At 44.7% G+C, this 25,434-nt stretch overlaps 1 protein-coding gene across 1 annotated transcript in view; it reads right to left on the bottom strand.

The window, feature by feature from the left end:
- LOC142580213 (DNA mismatch repair protein Msh6-like) overlaps window positions 1-25,434 on the bottom strand; it is a 745,039-nt gene that overhangs the window by 283,453 nt on the left and 436,152 nt on the right. The window contains exon 20 of the mRNA XM_075691108.1: window positions 21,190-21,298. Within this exon, the coding sequence (XP_075547223.1) occupies window positions 21,190-21,298 (109 nt within the window). The remainder of the gene's footprint in view (window positions 1-21,189; window positions 21,299-25,434) is intronic.

The raw sequence follows: 25,434 nt of genomic DNA, 5'->3' as shown, positions 1-25,434 counted from the left end.
AGCCGCACGCCAGTTTGAGAGGCCGCCACTAGGTGGCCATTCGTGAAAAATGCTCTGACTATCATCACTGTGATTACGGTCACCGCATGTTTTGTTGGGCGGGTCGACTCACGGACGAAGGAAACTCAGGAGAGGCCCTGACGTCACTCTTCGGGAAGCTATAGCTAAAGAGAAGCCGGAAGTTGGCGTTGCTCCGTCTATCGGGCCAGCTCTCCTCTCTTGTTTACATTTCTCGTGAAACCACGCAGCGCTGCGCGCAAGCGGGCTGCTCGGATGCGCGCGCTCCGCAGCAATACTAAACAAACGTTAGCACGTTAGCATGATTACGCCAAAGAGGGCAAAATTTCCCACGGATATTCATTCGTCCGTTGCTGTTGCCTGGCGCGGTGACGACGAAGAGCACGAGCCGCATGATGCCGGGGAGTTGCCAAATCCTAGCTTTGGAGAAGCCGTCGTGGCTCTGGACCTCCTCCGCAGGTACGTCGCACCTCACAGCGACGCTGACAGCAATGCGGCCTTCCAGGCTATTGAGAAACGTGTGGTGATTTCTAGTGAGCGAAACAAACGGCAAGCCACCATTCTAGACTTTTTTTTAAGTTCTAAGCACACTCTGGGTGGAAATAAATTGTCTATAGTTGAAGCTGCACTTTCTTCATTCATTTTCGGAGCTTTCCTCACTGTTGCGTTTTCCCGGCTGTTACGTTTTTTTTCCTCGGTCCGGTGAAAAACGTATGAACGCGGTTCCACTGTACTAGGCATAAAAATGCTAAGAAAGGCACCAAACACTCATTATTAAGCTCGCTTAATGTGCCGCATTTACGTGCGTGTCGACTGACCTGCTCCTTGAAAGTCACGCGCTCCAAATTCAGCGGTCAACCAATACATGAACCACGGCCAGGGTGAGTCACGAATGCGGTGCAAACGCCAAAAAGGCAGAGCAAAGAACACCAACGAGAGCGCGCCAGCGACGAGTCACCTTAGAGAGACCAAACGCGCGCGTGAGTGTCGAACGATTGGCGCGCGAAATGGACACGCCTTCTTCTCACCACTAGGTGATTCTACGATGAGCACCTCTTGGCACAAAAAATGGACGTGCCTTTTTCTTACCACTAGGCGATTCTAGTGACGTAGCGATCTGTTTGGGCCACTGGCGGCATGCCCTGGGCACTTGTTTCCACGATAACACCACATGACCTACGCCACCAACTCCTCAGGCAGTGCATAGCTGCATTGTCTGTTCAGCGCTTCGACATGTTGGTCTGTTCCTGCCTGTTTAATGTGCCTAAATCCAAAATGGCGCGCTCTCACACTCAGTATACTGCTGGCTTCAAACGCAACAATATTCTACAGGTCGAAAAGTCGGTCACGAAAATGACGTCCATTCTTCAGCCCTTGGATGTTTGCTTGAACAAGCCATTCAAGGACCACTTGCGGCAGCTGTGTTGGGATTGGATTGAATGTGGATCTACCTCAACACCTGCAGGGAGACTGAAACGCCCGAGTGCATCTACTGTTGCCCAGTGGGTTTAGCTGCTTGGTACGGGCTGTCTCATGAAACAGTCTACTGTGCATTTAAGAAATGTTTATTTCAAATGCCCTTGACGGAAGTGAGGACGATTTGCTGTGGGCTACAACTAGTGACAAAGAGGAGTCCAGCTGTGATGACGACAGCAACGGTGACATCAGTGGCGAGGATGAAGATTAGGCATAGCTTGCAGGTACTTCAATAAAGCTGCTCTCGACTTTTCCTATAGTTTGTTTCCTGCATTGCATTCTTGTTTCTCGCGTTACATTCTCGTTTTTGCATCTTTGATCTTGTGCGTTCGCAAAGTCGACCCTCGCAGTACAATCGTGTTCCTTCCCCCCTCCCCCCCCCCCGGTTTCGCCCTAGCAAAGTCGACCCTCGCGTTACAATTGGGGTCGCATTACATTCAGGTAAATACGGTAACTGGTATCAATGCTTCCATGTTTTTTGCCTATTTACTAAGTAAAGAAAATATCACAGGAACTTTAGAACTATACAAGTTCGAAACCAGCAAAGCAGTGCATGCCGCTGATATGAAAAATGTAAAGGCCATGAAATTAACAACTTGAGGAGAAATATTTTATTGAAACTTTGTCATTCAAGAACCTTGTTTACATTTTGGTAGATATGCAACTGCCAGAAAAAAATCTCAATGACGCTATCCTTTGTTCCAATGTACTGCGCAAGAGCAGCTGTCACCGGTCGTGTATTGTGAGTAATGGCACCGATGTTATAATTGCAACAGAGAACACAAATAAAAAGCAGGTGTTCTCCAAAATATACGAGGGCGAGACAAATGAAAGTGATCAAATGCGAACAGTAAATGCGAAAAGTAGTCTCCATGAGCATTTAGACATTTCTCCTACTGACTAACGAGTCGCATGATTCCCGTCTCACAAAACGCCTTGGATTGTCATTGAGAGTTGGACTTCTCCACCTTTTGGCTGCTTCAAAAAGTGTGTAACTGACTCTTTCAAGTCATCGCCCGACACAAATCTGGTTCCCTTGAGCTGTTTATTCAGTTGCCCCAAAATGTGGAAGTCGCAAGGCGACAGGTTTGGGATGTATGGTGGATGTTGCAGTGTTTCCCACTTGAACTTTGCCGGTTTTGTGTTAATTACATCACTGACGTGGGGACGGGCATTGTCATGGAGCAAGATGACCCCATTCATCAATTTCCCACGTCGTTTGTTCTTCTTCCAGCATTTCACAATATCGGAAACGATTGATTTTTTTTTTATTTATTGATACTGTGGTCCTGTTTCCAGGACCTTAGCAGAGTGCATACAAAGTGAAATTGAAAAAATTTAAGTACAAAATACAGCGATACATAACATAGGTCACTCGCAATGTACAAATGCAAGCAGTTACTGAACAACACCACAGTAAACCACTCGCTACATAAACATAGGTGCGACTCAAATAAACGCAGTGAGCATTGAGTTACGCCATCAGTAAGATTATTCTATTCAACAATAGTTCTGACTATATAGTCTATCCAGGTTTAGCAAATTCGATCAGTAATGGCCCCTGACGATCGAGAAAGAAGTCAACAACACCTTTCCAGCGGAAATGACAGCCTTTGCTTTCTTTGGGGGTGGTGAATTCGAATGTTTCCATTGTAAGCTTTGGTGTCGTGTTTCAGGCTCATAGTAGTGGCACCATGATTCGTTCCCGGTGACAACTACAGACAAGAAGTCGTCACTCTAATGTGATACCGGATCAGACTATGCAAGGCAGTGCCGAACATCTCCGTCTTCTGGAGGTGGTTCAAAATCTTGGGCATCTATTACGCACACAAGAGCCGATGACCGAGATATTCATGAATTATGGCATGAACCAAACTGTGACTGATGTTCACACACTCTGCCAGTTCACTTATACTTATCCTCCATTTTTGTCTATTAAGTTCATAAATCTTTTCAATTCTGTTGGGGGTGATTGCATGGTGGCTTTCGCGCGGTCTTGGATTGTCTTTGCAACTTTCACGTCCTTCTTTGAACAGTGTGCTCCAACGCTTCGCAGTGGCCAATGAAATGCAATGTTCAACGTACACGGCAGCCATACGGCGACTAATTTCTTTTTGGGAAACACCTTCAGCTGTCAAAAACATCGTGACACAGCGCTGTTAAACTTTTCGAGCGCCCATTATGTCACGCAACCATGTTCAACCCATTGTATGAGAGCATTATAGAACATTTATCCCCACACCTGCGTGTCACTTACGTATATGAGAGATGCCTGTGTGCTACGCGTATGCTTTGCAGATATATAGTGAGCCGAACAATTATTGGCTCACTTTTATTTCACTCGCCTTCATGCATTAGAAATGCGAAGATACACTTGATAAACGGCAAAAAAGTTACTGGAAACAAAGTTCACTGTACGAATACACAAAACCTTGCAACAAAATATTTAGGCATACGTATAAGTATCCAATAAATCTATGTATCAAAGAAAAAGTCAATGTATATAATGCATCAAACAAGGCAAATAAACATTCTGTGCAATCACAGATTCACATATCACAGAATCCTAAGGCCCACTCCCCCACCCTCCACTCCCCCTGACGTATCGAGCGCGATGGAAGGCGGCGCGCTTTCTCCTCCCTTTTCTCCCTTGCGCAAACACGACTGAGCCACCATCGTAGGCTCACCTATGCCCCCCCCCCCTCCCCCTTACACTTTCACATGCACATACAGCATGCGGCATGCGGTCACAATGTCATCACATAGGACTTTATACAGAACATGAGAGCGACGGCGACGACAGGAATGCACCTGGAGTGTCTATATAATTGCTACCACAATAATATAGTAATAGTATCTGGCTACTGAAGCATGCCGTGGGCTATTACTTTCTGCAAAAGAAGAACTAACAAAATCGAAGTTTCACAATGCGGCAATTCGCTGCACCGCAACAATGACTTTCTTTCTTTTGTAGGGCGGGCGTACCGGAAAGATGAAAAAAAGAAAACAGCAAAGGAAAGTATGTTGGCCACAATCGGACGCCTACACTTAGCACCTATATTGTGGCTAGCAAAGGAATATCGAAGAAAGCGTGAGACGCTTGGTCCACAGAGAAGTATATGCATACTGCTCAGTATTCTACACCGGAGAGACAAGACTTTCTGGAGTGGTCGTGCTCAAGCGAGCACGTTGCAATCTGTGGAGTTCCCAAAGTGATGCGGGCGAGTGACCATTGTTTCTTTTTCTCGTCTGCTAGCCGGAAAGCGTCCTGAACTCTGCCAGGCCAAAATGTACTTGGCCAGAGAAAAACGAATGCGCACCAAAGCGCGCTGCGCGGTGGTCGGGGCAACATGAGAAAAATGCATGCCCTTTGGCCGACTCTGGCAGCCCGCGGGTAGCGAGAACAAGAAAATTGAAGAGGCTCAATGTCTGCTCGCTAATAAAAGTCGAAATAATAAAATAAAAATAATAATAATAAAAGTAGAAAAATAAGAACGTACTTACCTTTACTAGCTTTAGTGTATTGACATGGATGCTTTGGCGCAGGTAAAAAACATGTTGGTATTCTTTTCTGTGACATGACGGCAGATATGAACCACCACAATGCTTCGTCTCACGGGACCTCGCTGCATGCTTTGCCAACTTGTCTGATAGTGTGTTCATTTGGCTTTTCTCATTGTGTGGTCCGACCTACGACTTTAGAGAAGTCAATGCTCCTTTGGGGTCAAATGTTTATAACAACATTAAACCCACGAAGTTCCAGAATTCAAAACCTAAAGCACAACTTTGAAAATGTCGCTGCACCTTTCGCATCAAGAGTTTATGAGAACTTTACACCCACAAAGTTTCGGAATTGAAATCCATGCGCTCCGTAGTTTCTAGGGCCTCCGCAAGATGCCGTGACGAGCCCGCTCGCCATCAAAACACCCTTAAACCTTTGTGCTCGGATGGGGCTCCTTGAGTCATATGACTCCCGGTGCATGGGTGTTGCCGTGAGATCCGGCTCGAGTTCACAATGTTAGCGCTGAAATGTCTTTTCAAGCATAGACGTTCTAGACAAAATCCAGAACAATTTCCGTGCCGGGGGTTGTTTTGATTGGCAGTGCATGACAGCCCAAAAAACTTTCTAGGGCGGGGGAGGGGGGGGGGGCTGAAGCCCTATAAGCCCCCCCCCCCCCCCATGGCTACACCCCGGCTTGGGAGTGACCATTACTTCAGACTACGCTGGAATACACATGTACTTAACAAAGCTGCTAGGGCCAACAAAAGATTGGGATGCATTAGGCGTTCACTTAAACATGCTACAAAGGATACTAAACTAACTGCTTGCAAGATGCTGGTGCACCCAATACTGGAATATGCGTGTGAGACATGGGATCCGTGCACTCAAAGAGTCACAACTGACCTGGAACGAGTGCAGCGACATGCACTTTGCTTTATCTATTCTCGCTTCCGATGACAAGATTCAGTAACGCCGCTTTATACCTTAACTAACTTGCTTCCTTTTCAACATCAAAGGAAACAAAAAAGGACAATTCTTTTCTACAAAATCATGAACAACATAGTACCCACCAAAGAGCAACAATACATAAGCAAAATCACATCATGGGTCACTCGGGGTAAGCATCTTAGGCACGTAAAGGAACTAAAGTTTTTTAAACGGTGTTATCAGCATTCTTTTTTCATTTCCACAGCGAAAGACTGGAACAAACTTCCTGAAGATGTAGTGCTCGCTCCCAGTGTAGATGTTTTCTCTGCTGATGTCTTAGAATTGCTAAAATCAAACGCCTGACGCACTGTGTTCTTGGCTTTTGTGTTAAACATGTAGGGTTTTCCCAGTGTTCTGTGTTTAGTCGTACTGCGATTGTATACTTTGTTACGGATAGATCAGTCCCGTTCTAAAAGTGTGTAATTCAGCACCGATTGGATAGTGCTTGTGTTCTGTCTAGTATGTTCACCTTTTTGTATTTTTATTACGCACTCCTGTCTTGGTCCTGACCGGACCGATAATAGCCCTACAAAATACAGTAAAACCTCGTTAATCCGACTTGGTTATTTTGAAATCCCGGATAATTAGAAGGTTTGCTGCGGTCCCGTATTTTTCAATGTAAATTTGACTGGATAATTTGAACCGGCGGCCTAGGCAGACCCGGTTAATTAGAAGTGTGGCAATTACCGAGCCCCGTTTCACCTCAATCCTGACAAAACAACAGCAATTCGGAGCCGCGAGGCAATGCCATATAATAATCGCAATTATTTATAGACGAAGCACCCGACCCATAGTACTGCTAGCACAAAAATCAATCCATGGTCTACCCCGCACACCTTCGAAATGCGCGCCTGCAGAGAAGAAGACGTGTTTCACTGCAATGCAGCAGGCATACCGGTTTTTGTCACGTGCTCTCGTCCCCCACTCTACACGCTCCTCGCAGCGTCACCATGTGTTACACGCCGCTGCCATTGGCTGTCGTTTGCCTGTTCTCTCTCCGCGCCTGCGGCGACGTGTGTGCACACAACGCCGGTCTGCGCCGCTTCTTTGTCTGCGGTGGATAAGGCTGTTGCAACTAGCATGGTGCTTTTTTTTTTTTTCTGAACTGTGCAGAAGTGCCAGTCAGCGAATGTGCGAAAGTATAAGACTTTAATGCTGCAGCAGAAGTTCTGCCTCATCCAAGAAACAGGTAAGAACACGTGTTCCAAGACCGAGTTGGCTGAAAGGCACAGCGTGCCTCTCTTGACGCTGTCCACAATATTGAAGAACAAGTCGAAGGTACTGGAGGCCTACAGCAAGACATATTCTTCGAAGCAGTCGCGAGTACGGGCTCCCACATACCAAGATGTGTAATCAGCTTTACTTCGCTGGCTGCAGAAAGCAAACCTTGAAATGCTGCCCATCTTCCGATCAAAGGAACAATACTGTCGGAGAAGGCCAACGACTTGGCTCTACAACTTGGGCACGAAGAGTTCAAGTGTAGCAATGGATGGTTCAGCCATTTTAAAGAGCGCAATAATTTGACCTTCGTAGCCGTCTGTGGGGAGAGCGGCAGCGCAAATGAGAGCGTCGTCGACGACTGGAAGAAACACACGTTAGCTCTGTTGCATAGAGACTATGGTGCAGACGATGTGTACAACCTTGACGAGGCAGCCCTTTTTTACAGGATGCTGCTCACAAAATGTTCACAGGAAAGGCCACCACGGTCAAGGGTCGAAAGCAGGGCAAGGAAAGAATTACCATTCTGTTCGGCACGAACATGTGCTGTAGCCACAAGTTGCCGCTACTCGTAGTTGGAAAGAGTGGGAAGCCTTGTTGCTTTAAGAAATGCACGGCTGCCGCCAAGGGCTGAGCTTATCTACCGGCACTACAAGAAAGCCTGGGTCACACGCGCAACACTTGAAAGTTACGTTAGGCAGCTTGACTGCAAGTTCGCGGCTGCAGGCAGGGATGTACTCTTCGTTGTTGATAATAGCCCTGCGCATGGTGACATCCCACACCTGAAAGCTATCAGGATGATATTTTTTCCTCCGAACACCACGTCGATCTCGCAGGCAATAGACCAAGGCGTCATTCATCACACAAGGAAGATTTACTGCCACCACCTGCTCAAGTGTATACTCCTTTGCTAGGACAACGGCAAAGAGTACTCCATCGAGCTCCTCGGGGCCATATGTCTTATTGTGTATGCAGGGAAGCAAGTGGAACCCACTTTGATCATGTGGTGTTTTGAACATGCTGGCTTCTCAAAGGAAAGCACCGTCGATGCCGATGCCAACTATTTATGCGCACTTGATGAAGAAGGAGCAGAGTATTGTGACTGTATCAATGCACTCTGCGCAGAGGATAGCGAATCCGGTGCAGTCGGCGTCGCCGAGTATCTGAACTTTGAAAATGATCAACAAAAGTGCTACTCAGAATTGGAGAGTGAAGCTACCGCTGATGTGACCATTTGCAATGACAGCGACGATTTGTCCGCTCAATTTTGTCCGCTGTAGATGTACTATTATGTGCAATTCACAGAATTGTGATATCAATCTTCATGGATGCTTTACAGAGTTTTCAAACTTAGTTGCTTCGTTTTCTGAAAATTTTATATTTTTGCCACTTTATAATAAAATATTGACGACCTCAATCGAAAATCTGAAACAAACAGTCACTAGAATTTAAGTATTTCTTTTAAATGCAACAAACCTCGCTAAATTTGGTGCAATGGTTGCCGAGAAAAACGAATTCTCCTTCTAGATGTACAGTGAAACCCCGTTCATACCTTTTTCACCGGACCGAGGAAAAAAAACATAACAGCCGGGAAAACGCAACAGTGAGGAAAGCTCCGAAAATGAATGAAAAAAGTGCAGCTTCAACTATAGACAATTTATTTCCACCCAGAGTGCGCTTAGAACTTAAAGAAAAGTCTAGAATGGTGGCTTGCCGTTCGTTTCGCTCGCTAGAAATTACCACACGTTTCTCAATAGCCTGGAAGGCCGCATTGCTGTCAGCGTCGCTGTGAGGTGCGAGTACCTGCGGAGGAGGTCCAGAGCAGTGACGGCTTCTCCAAAGCTAGGATTTGGTAACTCCCCGGCATCATGTGGCTCGTGCTCTTCGTCGACACCGCGCCAGGCAACGGCAACGGACGAATGAATATCCACGGGAAATTTTGCCCTCTTTGGCGTAATCATGCTAACGTGCTAACGATTGTTTAGTATTGCTGCGCAGCGCGCGCATCCGAGCAGCCCGCTTGCGCGCAGCGCTGCGTGGTTTCATGAGAAATGTAAACAAGAGAGGAGAGCTGGCCCGATAGACGGAGCAACGCCAACTTCCGGCTTCTCTTTAGCTATAGCTTCCCGAAGAGTGACGTCAGGGCCTCTCCCGAGTTTCCTTCCTCCGTGAGTCGACCCGTCCAACAAACCATGCAGTGAGCGTAATCACAGTGATGATAGTGACAGCATTTTTCACGAATGGCCACCTAGTGGCGGCCTCTCGAACTGGCATGTGGCTTCTTGCAGCCAGTTCCATAGCCGAGCCCGGCCAAGCCAGGTCAAAATTCGTCAAAAGCCAAAATGGCGGTTGGAGCGCGTTGCAGGGGCGCTATTCTGGACATTCCGCCATTTTCTTCGATGTGTGATGTAGGCGCTGCGCAAACAAAATGGCGCTGGTGGCCCCGTTTTGCTTACGTAATGTGACGCCAACTTGACGTTTTGCCTAAGAAACTGAAATGAAGGCACTGAATGTAGCGTTATCGGTAAAGCAAAACAGTTTTCCTCCGCAGTAAAAATAAAGCAGCTATCTCAAAGCGTATGATTATTCCGTCGAAGACGCTTCTCGCTTCCGTCGTCTGCTGCGTACAAACCGTCGTCTGCTTCAACAGCTAGGATGCGTGTACCCGGAAAATGGAATGAGTCATTGCATGTTGGTGCCAACGCGCTTGTTTTCTTGCTTGAGACAACATACGCTACATACCAGTGGTGATGCGCGCACGTTCTAGGCCACGTTATCGCTGTCTCGTGAAACGCAAGTGACTCAGCTCGACTCGGCTGGCTGAGAAATGGCCGAATATCACCGATAGTGTTGCGAGCGCCAGAGATATCCACTAGTGCGACGCAAGCGCCGGCGCTGCCATCTCTTGTTCATTTCGCTGGTTACTCGCACCGCGGGAGGAAACTTCAAGGCGCCGCCTTGCGTAGGTACATTTCTTTTTACAAATCATAAAGAGGCCGTTGTCATAACTTTTGATTGTGCGAAAAGGCATTAATCTTGATTACAATACAAATGCAGCAGTGAAAAGTGGACTACATTGCCGAAAGCTTGCTATGTTCAACCAATATAAACGCGTTCTTTTAAAAAATGATGGCCCCAAACACAAATGCCAACACCACCCGAGAGCGATGCAAATACTATGAGCACGCGTTACGAACAAAAGATTTTCGTGGCGCCAAATGACGAGGAAAATGTGGCGATACGCGTTCCTCTCGGCTGCCATTGCATATGGCTGCTCATTAGCATAATTCGCGCGGCTCGTCGCAGCAAAAATTATGGTGGAAAATCTCGGCAATGGCGGCCCAGCGCAACGTCACGCATCGTCAAAATGACGTTTACGAAACAGCCCTTCCTGTGACGCTCCTCACGAGATATTCCTTAAGCCAATCAGCAAGCTGGCATGGCGCATATCTTGGATTGCCACCACATATTCGCACAATTATTAGTCCATATAATTTGCAGCTACACGTCACATTTCGTCATCTTGATGAAAACGCAAAATTGCATTTTGCAATACTTCCGCTTCCCGGCACAAATTTCAAAACATGTGACCTCTCGACAGCCAATCAGAGAGTAAACATGGCGGATAATGGCGGCCGTGCAGCCGCCATGCGTGTCCAGAATAGTGCCCCTACAGTGTACTAGAATAGGGGCAGTGTGGTCAGGAAGCGCTCGCCGCTGAGGCGTTTCAAGTAGATAGCACGAGATGGCGCTGTAGGAACATGGGCTTTATGGAACGTATGGCGCAGTGCCAGCGCTGCATGCTGATATTTTGATAATCATTTTCTGTCGCAATCAAATAGGCGTGCAAATCATCGGCGGGTGTTAAGATGCATCCCCGAAACTCACTTCATATAAGAGATGAATTGTATGTGCACTCCTAGCGCATCTCAACGCCCATTAGACGCATTTATTAACCTGACAGCAAAGGTTTTTCAGACACCGAAGTAGTGGCGTAAAGCCGTTAAATTTGTTTTGAGCCACGCTGCCACGTAACTAGAAATTATTCGAACGGAAAAGTCGGCTGCAAATAACGTCGTAGTAAAGGACATCGAATTGATTTAAATTAACTCGGATTCCAGGTGCGCACATTTTCCTTTGCGGTTCGCAATCATAAAAAAGCGGCCGCGGCATCCGCGACCCAACGTCAAGCGCTTAGTTCCTCAGCCGCTGTTGTAGGAGAGAAGGCAAAACAATATGTACGTACATAGCCCAAAGCCAAAGAGCTTCCCTGCTTGTCATTTACCTTCTTTCGCCATAAACATTTGTCCCTCATTCTGTGTCGCGAGCCCCCCGCAACTACATAAGTTTATTCGTGATTTTTTTTTATTTACATCATGAAGTGTTCCCGATCGTCAGGCTCACGTGCGAGTATGAGACACACCGACATCCTACATTCCTATGGAAGGAATAAAACAGGTAGGAAAGACGCCAAGTAAAAGGGATCTCTACAAAACTACACACAGTATGCCAAAACACAGAAAAACAGTGCAAGTAAATTCCTACCCAAACGATGGAGACCTACAGCGGAATCAATATGTGCAAATAAATTACTTAATTAATTTTTAATTATACTAACAAAATTAGCTTTTTGAATGCACCAGAAAAAGTTGTGCATTCAGATGAAAAAGACAAAGAAGGGTCAGCATACATATGTTGCACTAGCCTAGCTGCTAAGAACAGTATAGCTAACTTTAAAGTGCAATTTCTTTTTTCGTCATGCTTCTCTTCACTGATTAACACCTTTTACGTAAAAGTGCAGCCTTGTTAGGACATAAAAACGCACAACTGCTGATGTGAAATCATCAGCATGTAATTTGCAGCATATATGGCATAGCCAAATTTAAAGCTTTCACTAGAATCGTGACATCAACTATGCTGTCGCTGCAAAGCTCTTCTTTGCGGAAGAAGGTTGCAAGTATATTCCCTCAAGTTTCTTTAGTGCTTCAAGAAGCAACTTGGAGGGATACAGCAATTAATCCTCCCCTGTCACAAATTTCGTGAATTTTGAGACTGCTACTGACACTATAGAGTTCTGCAAAAGAAGAGAGCGGCAGTCCTCACATTTCTTGCGAGCAAAAAATTTCTGCGCGACATACCCTGCCATATATTACGGATGGGGCGGTCACCACTCCTTTCCTCCACCTAAGCCCGGTGCTCTGCCGGAGTATTGTTTAGCCTTTGCTCTACCAGCGTCAGAGTTCCAGCTTCAACTAACTCGTCAATTGTGACGCAACGTCCCCTTCCTTGTCCAAATTATCAGGTGAGTGAAGTAGCGATACCAAATGTTTAATGACCTCTGTGTTCCCTGTTTGCACTGCCTTCGCTAAAGATATTAAAAGGCAATTCAGAACAATAAAAAATTGAGACGGTGTTGGGTGATCGTTGGATTCGCACGACTACCTCACAAGAAGTTCTCCAACTTTTATTGGCTTAGTCTAGATGTCAATAGGTATTTAAAACCCTCTCCTTCCAGGTATTCTAACAGAGCCAAAGTGCTGTACAATGTCACACGGAGCCTATCTGCCGTTGACTGGCTCAAGCCGCAAAGTCCTTTTGCAATGGAAAGCATATTTAGCGCCAACGAACAAGGACAGCAGGGAGACGACACCACAATGCGCTAACTTCAACAACTTGATTTTCAGGAAACGCCCACCTATTTAACCCATGCACAGTTAAATAGGCGGGTGTTTCCTGAAAATAAAGTTGAAGTTAGTGCATTGTGGTGTCGTCTCCCTTCTGTCCTAGTTCGCTGGCGCTAAATATGCTTTCCAAGTCAGTCTACCAACACGCCCAACAAATAGCAATCCTTTTGCATATGACTCCCAACGAGACAGAAACTCGAGGAATTCCTTCAGAACCCTTCGGGGCAAGCACATGGCAAGCATGCTGCAACTGGACGCTACACACGGAGAACGCGTCCGTACAGCCCGTGCGACTGCAGCGCCGCTGCATACATCCGGGACCTGTCTACGCTCCCGGCTTCGAAAAGGTGCGTGGCGCGCTGCGCCGTCTGAACACACTGCCCCTATCTAGTACACTGTAGCGTTGCCTACTTTAGCCCAGGCGGGTTCGGGTTGTGACGCATTATGCGGGAACGTTTTCACAGCTACTACGTAACGGTGCGGTTCCTTATACATTGGATCCTATGGAAGCTATGCTGGGACCGGATGAAAGCGACGTAGCAGCCGGGAAAACGCAGCAGTGAGGAACATAACAGCGGGGTTCTACTGTATTTAGATGGGAGTATCCGACCTAATGTTTCCTCTTGAGGAGGAGGTCGAGCTGCAACGTCAGCACCCCCCTCCCCACCCCCTCCCGAACAAAATTTCTGGTTACGCCACTGCCGGCTAGATCTGTTCGACACAAATATATTGATACCAAACATTTTGCTGGTACTTATAAAGAACATTCGAAGATCCCCCGTAAGGCAGTGTGTGGTGTCCAAAAAAATGAAGCTGAGCAAAACGAATTTGAACTTTCAGTTTGCTGTAACTTTGAATGACCTAACAATATGGCAATATGAATTGCATCACTCTGTGGCCCCGTCTTTCAGCAACAAGCTCATGACATATATATGGCTATTGTGCAAAAATAACACTGAGATATTGGTTTCAACATCATGCATAGTCATTGAAAGCAATGCCAGAAAGCTAGCACCACGAGCTTCACATTTTTATTTTAGTTCCTTGTTGAACAGAAGGCACACAAATGGCATCCCTATGAAAATAAAGTTGCACAGAGTTCATGGCCACAACAAAATATGTCCGTTCCACAAAGTTTATGGCTACAACAAAAAATCTGGATCAAATCCCAGCGGTGGTTGCCACATTTCAATGGAGCCGAAACAAGAAAAAGTTCACGTGCTTTTGTTGTAGCGCTTTCCAATGGTCAAAATTAATCCAGAATCATGTCATGGTTTTGGAACGTAAAATCCCAGAATTCAAATTAAAAAAAATATATATATTTCTTGCACACTCACACAATTGTGCATTCAGCACAGATCATACTTAGACCTATAAAAGCCCAGGACTGTAGGCAGAGTCTATTGCTGGCTTGTGCCTCTTTGCAAGCTTCTTTGTCAAAGCATTTCTGTTTGTGTGATCCTCATTGGACAAGTGAAGCCTCCAACGATCCTTTTCATCCTCCGACAATCCTTTCGCACATGCCACAGGTGGAGCACTCCGCAAGCTTGGCACAGAGCCCATACTCCTTGGTGGGGTCCTTCGAAAGCATCAGTGTTTTCTCGCCGCATACGGGACTCGGCATAAGTCTAAAAAAGTCTTGTACGACGGATAAATCCACGATCGCAAATTCTGTTCCGCTGTCGCTGACGCCCTCTTTCGTGTCAACACCCAGCAGCTCAAACTTTCGCTCCGTTGCAGACTGCATCGCCAGGTGCGTTTTTGCCTTATCGGCGATCGCTGCGGGCTTGCTACTTTCTTCGGTCGTTAAGAAAACATTATCTGCATGGTCTGTGCGAACACACGAGGCGTGGGCGGACGAAGTGTTGATGTTAGACGTACCGAGTTGCAGCTTGGAACTTGATCCGGCAGAATCTTCAGGCAGACCAGCAACAGGCAACTCCGCGTGCATGACAGGTCGCCTTTGCGCCTTGCCGAATGCTTGACGCGTAATAGTCTTCAGACGACGATTTCCTACAGCCATTCTGGTGGCGAAAAAGACACCTTATTGAACGTTGTCAAGAAGCAAGCAGCTGAACAAACATTCACAGCGGCGCAATAAAACCACAGAGAGAAACACGCAGCGCACACGAGAGTGACACGGGCACGCGAGACACACAGCCATCAAAAGTGAGACCGGGTGCCCCGAGATCTCAGATCTCAGGAGGAGTCCTCGAAACAAGTTAAAATCCTTCGCGCGTTTGATTCAAGGCTATTCAAGGTTTCGAGGAGTCCTCCCGAGATCTCAGATTCATGTTCGAACTTTGCAAAACAAACTTGATCAGATTTCTTAATTTGGAAATTAAATTTAAAAGTGAGAGTCATGTGTGTTGGCAGTATTGCCCTAGATTGAAAAAATTGCTCCTCCCGTACGAATCGTCCGACTCCAAGTTAATAAAACGTGGCATAGTTTCCTTGTGCTTGACGAATGCTCTTAACAAGAGTTGCACCCACTCATTGCAGCAGAGTTTTGAAGCCCAGAAGGCGAGATTAATGTCGGCAGGGTACCCGGTCTCACTTTCGATGGCTGTGTCAGAATCCTTGTTTAGAAAGTACACAAAAAAGAAAACCATGGAAACCGCGGACAATGAATCTTCAAAACGAAAAAAGGTCGTAGTGATGCCGTATTTGCATGGCTTGTCTCAAACCTTAAGAGGGTGGCCACTAGGAATGGCATCACACTAGTGTTTTCGGCGGCGAGCAAACTGGTTAGGTTGTGCGAAAGTATCACAGGCGAGAAGAAAGATGCGACTAGTGGCTGTGGAAAAAAGCACAGTACTTTTTTTAACGAAAACTGTGCATCTTCGGTTGTGTATTGCATACCTCTCTCATGCGGACTGTCCTATATCGGCCATGCTGGGAGAATGTGGCTTACGGCTTCTCGTTTCTTCGTCGTGCAGGCTCTGCTGATTTCTTCTGCCGGGGCCTTATCTTTGACTCCCTTCGCTGAACCTCTTTTTCGACTCAACCGAAGACAACAAAAGGGATTCGACGACGCAGTCCCGGAAGGGGCTTCTTCTGCATTTCCGGCCCGGATTTGTTACGTCAACGGCCACCAATGCTATAAGAAGTGGACTACCCCTCAGCATTGACAGTGGGCGCGGCGAAAGCGCTGGGAGCATGTGGCTTACGGTCTCTCGTTTCTTCGTCGTGCAGGTTAGGCATGAATGTTCAATACGTAGTGATGACATATTTCTTGTTATTTTGCCGTGCCCCCGCACCTGCTTGACTATTGCATATGAATGCTTTTGTTCGTGCAAACTTATCATCTGCGGGGATGTAGAGTTAAATACAGGTCCTCTTACAGTTGAGGAAATGTTCGCGCAACTATTGGAAGGACAGAATGAAATCAAAGCACAAATAGTTGACTTAAAAACTCGTCTTGAATGTACTGAAAAAAGTATTGAGTGTTTTGGTGTACGACTGAATACCCTTGAAGAAAACGTTACTGAAACCCATGCAAAACTAACCGCTAGCGTTGAGACTCTTCAAGAAGCCGTCATAACACAGCATGCTAAGCTAGTTGACCTTGAAAATCGCAGTCGTAGATCAAACTTGATAGTTTTCGGTATTGCGGAACACGCAAATGAAACTGAACTGGACTTGAGGAAAAAGGTTATTGATGAATTGTTTAGGAATAAGTTGGGCGTGAACTGCTCTTCAGTCGCCCGCATTCACAGACTAGGACATAGCGAACAAAATCGGCCAGTAATTCTTTATTTTCAAGACTACAGGGAAAAGCAGGCTGTCTGGAAGAATGTTTCAAAGCTTAAGGGTTCTCCGATAAGTATTGATAATGACTACTGTGAGGACACTCAACGGAAGCGTAAATTGCTCTGGCAGACAGCGAAGGAAGAGAAAGCAGCTGGTAAAAAAGTATTTCATGTGCATGATAGCCTTCATGTTGACAATGACATCTACAGTTAGGATGACTCCTCAAACACTCGAAAATGGCTTACAAAGGCGAAAAAGAAGCCTACAAAGATATAGCAGTTCCCAACTGCGCAGCTGCGCCTGATATCTTTTAATGCACAGAGCATTAGTAACAAACTTCATAAGCTTTAAAATATCCTTATTTTATATGACCCACATATATGCGTTATTACAGAAACGTGGCTACATGATCTGATAGGCGACAACGAAATTGTGCCGCCTGGTTATCAAGTCTTCAGGCGTGATAGAGGCTCTCGTGGTGGCGGCGTGGCAGTTATTATAAAAGATAGCGTTGATGCCACTCTTGTTGATCAAATTGCGGATCATGAAAGCCTTTTTTTGAATATATCGTTTAAGCAGGATACCTTTTTTCTTTGTGCCATGTACCGTACACCCAATGCAGATGATTTGTTTTTGAATAAGCTATACGATCGAGTTTTAGGTTTGCGTAATAAAAACATATTGATAACTGGTGATTTTAATTTACCAACGATTGATTGGGAGAACCTACGTTATGGCTGTTCTTCTACTGGTGATTCTATTCTTGACATTATGTTTTTGCTCAACCTTGAGCAAGCGGTGACTGACTATACTCGAGGCAGCTCAATTTTGGATTTACTGTTCCTCAGTGAAATATTCATTCACGGCACCATTGTAATTGAGCCTGGTATTTCTGACCATAAACTAATCTTCTTTATCTGGGATAAGGCTTTAGGTCGAACTAAAAAAACTCAGTCAGCCACTGTTGTAAAGGAATTTTCTAAGGCTGATGATGTCGCTATAATTGATTACCTTGATACGCATATCGAAACCCTATCACACGATGTTGAGACCTCATGGCAACTCTTTGTTAAAACCATACATTATTGTCTTGATAATTTTGTACCCAGCCGAAAAATGTGTAAGCACCGTGTAAACCCGTGGATTAACCGAGAAATTATCCACATGAAGCGTAAAATTAAAAGACTATGCAAGAAGCGTGCAACAATGACTTCCCAGTTTACAGAATTAAAAGTTAAGCTACAAACAAGCTTGGCAAAAGCAAGGAAATATTTTTATACTAGTACATTAACAGATTTTCTTCAAACTAACCCCCAAAAGTTTTGGCGGTACTTAAGCGAGACGAAAACCGGGATTAGCAAAATGAATGTCGATGGTTTGGCGATAACTGACTCCTGTGCTATTGCTGAACATTTTAATGCATATTTCCAGAGTGTTTTTACTAAAACCGATGATTACGAATTTCAGAATTCAGTCGTTGAAACTGATACTGACATAGAAGTAACGAGGGAAGGAGTAATACATATGCTGTTAAAACTTGATCCTAAAAAATCTGCTGGGCCTGACGGTATCCCTAATGCCTTTCTTAACCGATACGCTGAGTATTTATCCGGGTTTCTAACTACTCTTTTTAACTGTTCACTGTCTTCAGGGGAAATACCGACTGACTGGGGTATAGCACGTGTTAAGCCGATTCATAAAAAAGGTGACCACTTGTCGTTTGAGAATTATCATCCTATCTCTATTACAAGCAGTTGTAAACTTCTCGAGCATGTTATTGCAAACTTCATTCATGAATTCCTTAGTGATAACAATGTACTATCGAAATTTCAACATGGATTTAGAAAAGGGTTATCCACTGTTACAGAACCAGTTACAACTGTGCATGAATTTTCACGAGTGCTTGATGCATCAGGTCAAATAGATGTTCTCTTCCTAGATTTCTGTAAAGCCTTTGACAAAGTGCCACATGGGAAATTGCTGTACAAATTACAGTGCTTGGGGTTACCAAGAAAAATAGTTCAATGGATTAGGGCTTACCTTCACAACAGACAACAGTATGTGGTAATAAACGATTCATCATCTGCTATTCTTCATGTCACGTCTGGAGTTCCACAGGGAAGTGTATTGGGACTTTTGTTTTTAATTTATGTTAATGACTTGGTTGATGTTATTCCCGAAAATGTGTCTGTACAATTGTTCGCGGATGATTGTATCATTTTTAAACAAATTGTATCCCCCAGAGATCACATTGAATTGCAACATGCACTGAATGTTATTGACGACTGGTGTCAAAAATGGGGCATGCAACTAAATACTCAGAAAACAGTACTACTTCGTATCACCAGGAAACTAAATCCGAGCCAGTTATGTTATACCCTTAGAAACAATAGCATCTCGATTGTAAGCAAATATAAGTACTTAGGTGTCACCCTCACAAGCAACTTAACTTGGTCAACCCACATTTCTGATATCTGCACATCTGCACTACGTAAGTTATGGTTCCTTAAAAGAAAGCTGAAATTCGCACCCTCGCAAACAAAGCTATTAGCTTATAATACGTGTGTTCGTTCTAAGCTTGAGTATGCTTCTATCATTTGGGATCCCTATTCAAAGAAAGATATCATGCAACTTGAACGTATTAACAGAAAGGCTGTTAGGTTTATATTTGGCAAATATCGTAGACTTGATTCCCAAACCAACCTAATGCAATTAAACTGTATTTCTACGCTAGAAGCCCGCAGAAAATTTAGTCGCCTTTCATTTCGTTATAATTGTATGTTTGGTAACATAAAAACAGATCTGCCTGACAGTATAAAACCCTTAACAACACGACGCACACGCCATGGCCATGAATTCGCACTGACCCCAATCTTTGCCCGATCAAAAGCTTTCAAATTCAGTTATTTTCCAAGAACTGTGGAAGAATGGAATTCTTTGCCGTCTGATATTTTTGGTTCCAATAATTTTCTCGCTGAGTTGGAGTGTTACCTTCTCTCTTAAGCTTTATTTTTCTATTTTTTTTCTTTTTGCTTTTCTTTTTTCTTGCTTGCTTTTTTGTTGTCTGTTGCTTTGCACATTCATGTTGGATGTAACCCACACCTGCTTGGATTACCACATTGGCCTGCAGTATTTTGAAATAAATAAATAAATAAAGACAGGTCATTGCATTAATGACCGCATGCGTGAGCATCGCTATTTGCTACCTACAGGTACAGGAGGGAACTTGCCATTGCATTGCAAAAAGCACGAATGCCGACCAGTTTTTGATTGCGTATCGATAGTGGGGAGAGAGCGCCGCAAACTGGAAAGAGAAATTAGCGAAGCGTTCCACATAAAAAGTTGGGCGTGCATACATGTGTGAGTGAACCTTCGGTTCATATCAATGATAGAGAACTTCAATTTCTAAATTTATCATGTTAATCCACGTGTTGTTGCCTTTGTCAGGAAGGGGTGTGACTTCACTTTTGTGTACATGTATAACTTTTGTTGATAACTGACTACAAACCTTGTTATTGTTCTCGGGTGTATAAGCATGCGTGGCGGAGATTTGTGGAATGTTCTCGCAATAAACTTTAGTTGTAAGTCCAGCGTTGTCCTGTCCGTTTCTACTTACTTGTGCTCGTGTCCATACTTGCTGGAAACCATTATACGTTCCCGCACAAAGGAAGCAGCTTCCAAACAAGCTCAATATGGCACCCGCCGGCTACTGCGTTTGCAAATGACAACGGCTCGAAGTTTGAACATTTTTGGCAATTTTTTGCTAATTCCATGGCCACCCTGGCTCGTATAAGTTTCTTTTTTAATTTTCCGATTAAATTTAGGTTCTAGATTTCGCGGAGGGATTCTTGAATGTATAAACGTAGCGAAAATGCACTTTTCCGAAAATCGACTTTTTTTGCGATTTTTTGTCATCTCAAGACCCGCGTCTCCCCTTAAGATAGGAGCCTCCGAGCTAAAGCTTCCCCTTAAGGGCCCTTGAACCTCTCTTTGTAAAATTAACAAGCAGTCATGCAAGCAGAATCCAAATTACGGAATGACGTGCTGTAAGATGTGCAAAATTTCAGTCGTCCTTGCACAGTAAATCTCCAGTGGCAGTGCCGCAAAGCTGTGAGAAACATCGATCATGTCCGAATTATCAGTTGGCGACTGTACTCGTACAGGACAGCTTTAAAAAGAACACGGGGTTTACTGTCCTTAAACTTCATATTTTCACCTTGATGATCTGGTGTTCTTTAATATTCACTGAGCAGGAGCATTTTTGCATTCCAGCCCTATCCAAACGCACCTGCCACGAGTGGGAATTGAGCCGTCATGGAGGCGATGTGGCGAGTCTTGAGGCAACAAATAGCTAGGCACGGTGCAAGCTCAACTTGTTTATAGTCAGCTAGTATTGGTGAAAAGTGTCAATATATTGCAACTACTAACATCTTGAAAGAAATTGCTAAAACATAAAAATACTGAAAATAAGCAAATTTCCAGAAGTAAACAAAAATGTAAACCAGAAGAGAAAATAATTGGGCTTCTCACGTGACATCCTTTGTCACCCACCTGGAGCAGATTGGCAATCTTGCGCTTGTTGTATGCAGTGTCCTCGTACAGGATGGCACGTTGGTCTGGGTGGGAAGAACTATTACGTGCCAAACCTTGGCTGTGAATCCTGCACCACGAAAGGTAAAAATTACAAGCACACTAGAGAAGAGCATGCATTTTAATCTGATTAGCATTTTTTGGGAACATCACCCAGTTTGCAGCATATTTGTTTTTCTTTTGTGCCAGCTGGGGTGTAGTCCATGGATAATGGGTAGCTGTGATCGAGCTACTGTGATGAGGTTCCAAACCAACTGTAGGACATACTTAGGTCACTGGGTATGTCCTGCTCTTAAATGACCAAATATGCTTTAGAATTTCTACAGCACTGGCCCAGAATTGAGCCTGCGTCATATTGAAACAGCTGTGTCTCAATATATACAGTAGAACCTGATAGACACGTTCCCATTACGTACGTTTTCCTGGCGCTTATTTTCGCAATTGAGAACAAAAAATAACCCACTAGAGCTATGCTCATTTTTTACCAGGTCATACGTTCCCGGAAAACACGATTTTTGGGCACCAACATTCAGTATGTTGCCAAACTGCGATCGTATGGTACGTTTTCCGGCAGGTAGGTCCTGTGCAAACAAGGAAATGGGCGAGGTGCGCGCGATCGATAACAGTATATTGCTGGCCAATGTGGCAGCTTCGCCACAATACTCGGCTTCCCGTACTGCGTGAAAAATGCCGGTGCACACTTAATTTCTCATTTCGGTACCAGCAAATCTTCTCCAGGGCCGTCGCACGTGGCATTCACAGCTATCACCGCCAATACTATTTCAATAAGCATTTTCGCCTATCTGTTTGCAGATATCTGTTTGCGCCTATCTGTTTGCCTATTTGATTGCAGCAGGGAACGCGCCGCTGTTCCCTGCTGCAAGCAGCACAATCACATGTCCCTTCGGCGGCATCTGGCGTCATCCACCAGCTCGATTTTGTTTCGGTTTCCGTTCGCCCTCTTAAAACACCACGCAATAGAAAAACAACAAAACGCCTCTCGAGCCACCAGAGCACCCCCAGCTCGATGCGCGTCGGTGTCTCGGGCCGCAACAATTCGCACGACGATTCCCATTACATAAATGCCAACAATAGTTGAGTCTGTAAAATTGTTTAGTTACTTTCAATACTATGATTTCCCGGTTAGTATGTTTTTTCTCAAGGCTTCTTCAAAGTGTAGGAATGAGGTTGTACTGTAATGAGGTTGTACTGTAGTCAAAAACGCAACTCACGTGGACTTTGCGGCAGCTAAACTAGGTGGCCCAGCATGTCCAGAGGGGCCTGGCTGCCTTCCTGCCTCATACGCGACACGTTTATGGAGTGGCGATACGGTGTGTTGCTTCAATGGCAATCGCATTATGCTTGACATTCATCGCAAGAGGGGTTCTACCAGATTTTTTAGTACTCTTAAAGAAAAGGAAAATATATTTGCATTTAGACAGTACAGTGCCAACGTTAGCCTACTTTCTTATCATCATTCCTTGCTAGTACGGTGGCCTCTGGCATTTTACTGCCAGAGCTGATGCAACAGGGGGTGGGCAATGCCACCCAAGTCATGAAACGAGGCACTTTTTCAAGTAATGAGTAAGTAGCCAGTGCCAAATGACAACTGGCATTACATCAGCATGCCAGTTGAGGTGATGCCTCAAGCCTGTTTCAGGGAAAGTCAGAGAAGCTGAGATAATCTCATGAATGGCGGCAATAGAAAAGAAACCTGCTATGAGTAACTACAAGGAAAAAATGAAGTCAGGAAAGAAACAGTTTATGATAACTCAAAAAGAAGCTGACTACTTTTCACAGAGAGATCAGGATGCCTTAGAACACGCACTTAAGAAGCGAGATATAAGAAAGAAGAAGCATGTGCTTCCTGCGGTAAACCTAGGGAAACGATGGAGCATGTTTTATTAGAATGTGAATATATCTGCCCAGCAGTCAATTTAGGCATCTCTGGCCTCCTTGAAGCCCTTGGGTTCAGCGAGAGCAGGGGAGAAGTAAACATGTCCACATTAGAGAATAGTAAGCAGCAATTGGAAAATTGGTGGAAGTAAGGAAACAACAAAGAACAGAGGCATGCAAATACAAAGTTCAAAATAGGGGTTTAGAAAGTCTGGTTATGAGAATTCATCGTGGGTTTCTTTCTTCTTTTTAACATAGGCAGGACATTATGCAATATAATAACAGAACCTTAGTGGTGCAATGCACCACCCCATTCCAAAAGGGATGCTCATAGCATCCATCCATACAACAGGCTAGCAATCTTGGGCGAGAAATGGCATGCGTGAAAGCCTCCTTTCCCAAAACAAGTTTTTCCGATTGGTGCACACTGCTGCGATCACGATCGAAACATTCGGAAAATTTCATGAGCGGTGAGAGGGGCAACCAATGGATTGATGAATGGGGTTTTATGGCGCAAGGGCTAGATATGGGATAAAGAGCGCCATACACATGGTGATCGGTTTTCAATGAATTGTTCGTGAAATGGAGAAATGTACTTCGAATCGTGGATGTGGCATGGCTGTAGATAGGCCTAAAATCAGTCGCTCTGGATTGCATAAAATATAGAAGTATTAAAACAATGACAATGACCAGCGATGTGAACAATGGCACTGTCATGTTAGATGCAGATGATGTAACAGAACGTGTAGTGAATGCAGCACTGATGCCTCAACAGGGCCCTTGAATGCAAGGGCCTGAAGACACAGGCTATGCTAAATGTAATGTACGCAGGAGCAGCCTCTGGTAAGAAGCCGTACTACGTAGCATTTGGTCGGATAACATGCAATGTAAGAATGTCATTTAAATAATTTAAAACCGATTTGGTGTCAAATAATGGGTTCGAGCCGAGAAAATGTGCTGGATGTAATGGGATACGCCAAGGGAAAGCACTTTTTCCTCTTGCATTCTGTTTCCCTACATTTCACAAGGACGTGGATGACTGCCAGTCTTTTGCCACATCTATAACATGTAGGAGGTTCATCACCAGTCAGCAAGAAGTTGTGTGTACTGTATGTGTGCCCTATTCTTAGTCGACAGAACGTGACATCAGTTTCTCGTAATTTTATTATAAATGGGGAGGTGCTTAAATGTGGCCTGATTAAGTGAAATTCATTCGAGGTTTGGGAGTCGCACAAGTGTTGCCAATAATCTTTTAATTTTTTGCAAATAGAAAGTCTCAAATCTATGGCGGGGACAGAGAGTTCAGATCTTTTCTTGCTGTGGATGCGCCAATTTCGTCAGTGAGCACATTACCCTCTGTGCCCTGGCACCTAGCATATAATGACACGTTGATTACATGCATAAACACCATGTCTTGTTTTCTGTCTTGCTGGTCTTGTTGTGCTGTCATGCTGTCTTGTTTAGGTAACAGGGACATAACACAGGGGAGTAAAAGAAGTGTAACCGCCCTTGGAAATGTTTCCCTGCCTGAGAACGTAAGACGTCTCCTGCAGAAGGGCCCAAAATATGGGTTGGAGCCTGGTGTCTCAGCCCATGAGCTGATTACAACGAACAGGAAATTGGCCATGAAAGCAAGAACTGAAAAGGACTGGGACCGCTGCCTTCTTGAGGGTGTAGACTGTCTGCGGAAGTGCTCACCAAATTTTCTTGACGCGCAAAATCACAGAAGACTGTTAAATGGCGTGGTTTCTTTGTTTAAAAGAAATAACCTTATGCTTGTTCAAGCAGACAAAGAGACTGGGTTTGTTGTTCTACCAAAGGGAATGTACAATGAAAAAGCGCAAGTGGCCATCAATAAGAATTTTGAGCCTGTTAAGAAGAGTGCCGTTAGGGTCAAGACCAAGTTTATGAACTTCTGTAAGGAATTAAATCTTGACAAACTTGCGAGGGGTATTGCAGAGGTAGTAGCCTAAACGCATTTTTTACAGCCAAGACCCACAAACCAGATATTCCATTCCGGACTATCGTTAGTGAAGAAGGTTCGTGGCAAATAAACGTTAGTCGGTTTCTGTAAAAGCATCTCAAAACGGTTGCTTTGGATGATCCGTTCGTTAGAAAGAAACCTACCGATGTCAGGGTGTTTCTTGAGAGCACAAATAACATTAGTTTTGGTTTCTCAGTAGATGCACAAGACTTGTTTTATTCTGTACCTCAAGATCAGCTTTTGTTGGCTGTTAAGGAATGCATAGAAGCAAATGGCAAAGTGTCATTCCGTAATTAAACGGGCTTGTCAGTAGATAATTTTATATC

This window comes from Dermacentor variabilis, chromosome 4 (assembly GCF_050947875.1).
Source record: "Dermacentor variabilis isolate Ectoservices chromosome 4, ASM5094787v1, whole genome shotgun sequence".
Classification (NCBI taxonomy): Eukaryota; Metazoa; Arthropoda; class Arachnida; order Ixodida; family Ixodidae; genus Dermacentor; species Dermacentor variabilis.
The sequence above is the reverse complement of the archived record's forward strand: the minus strand, read 5'-3'. Positions and strand labels throughout refer to the sequence as shown.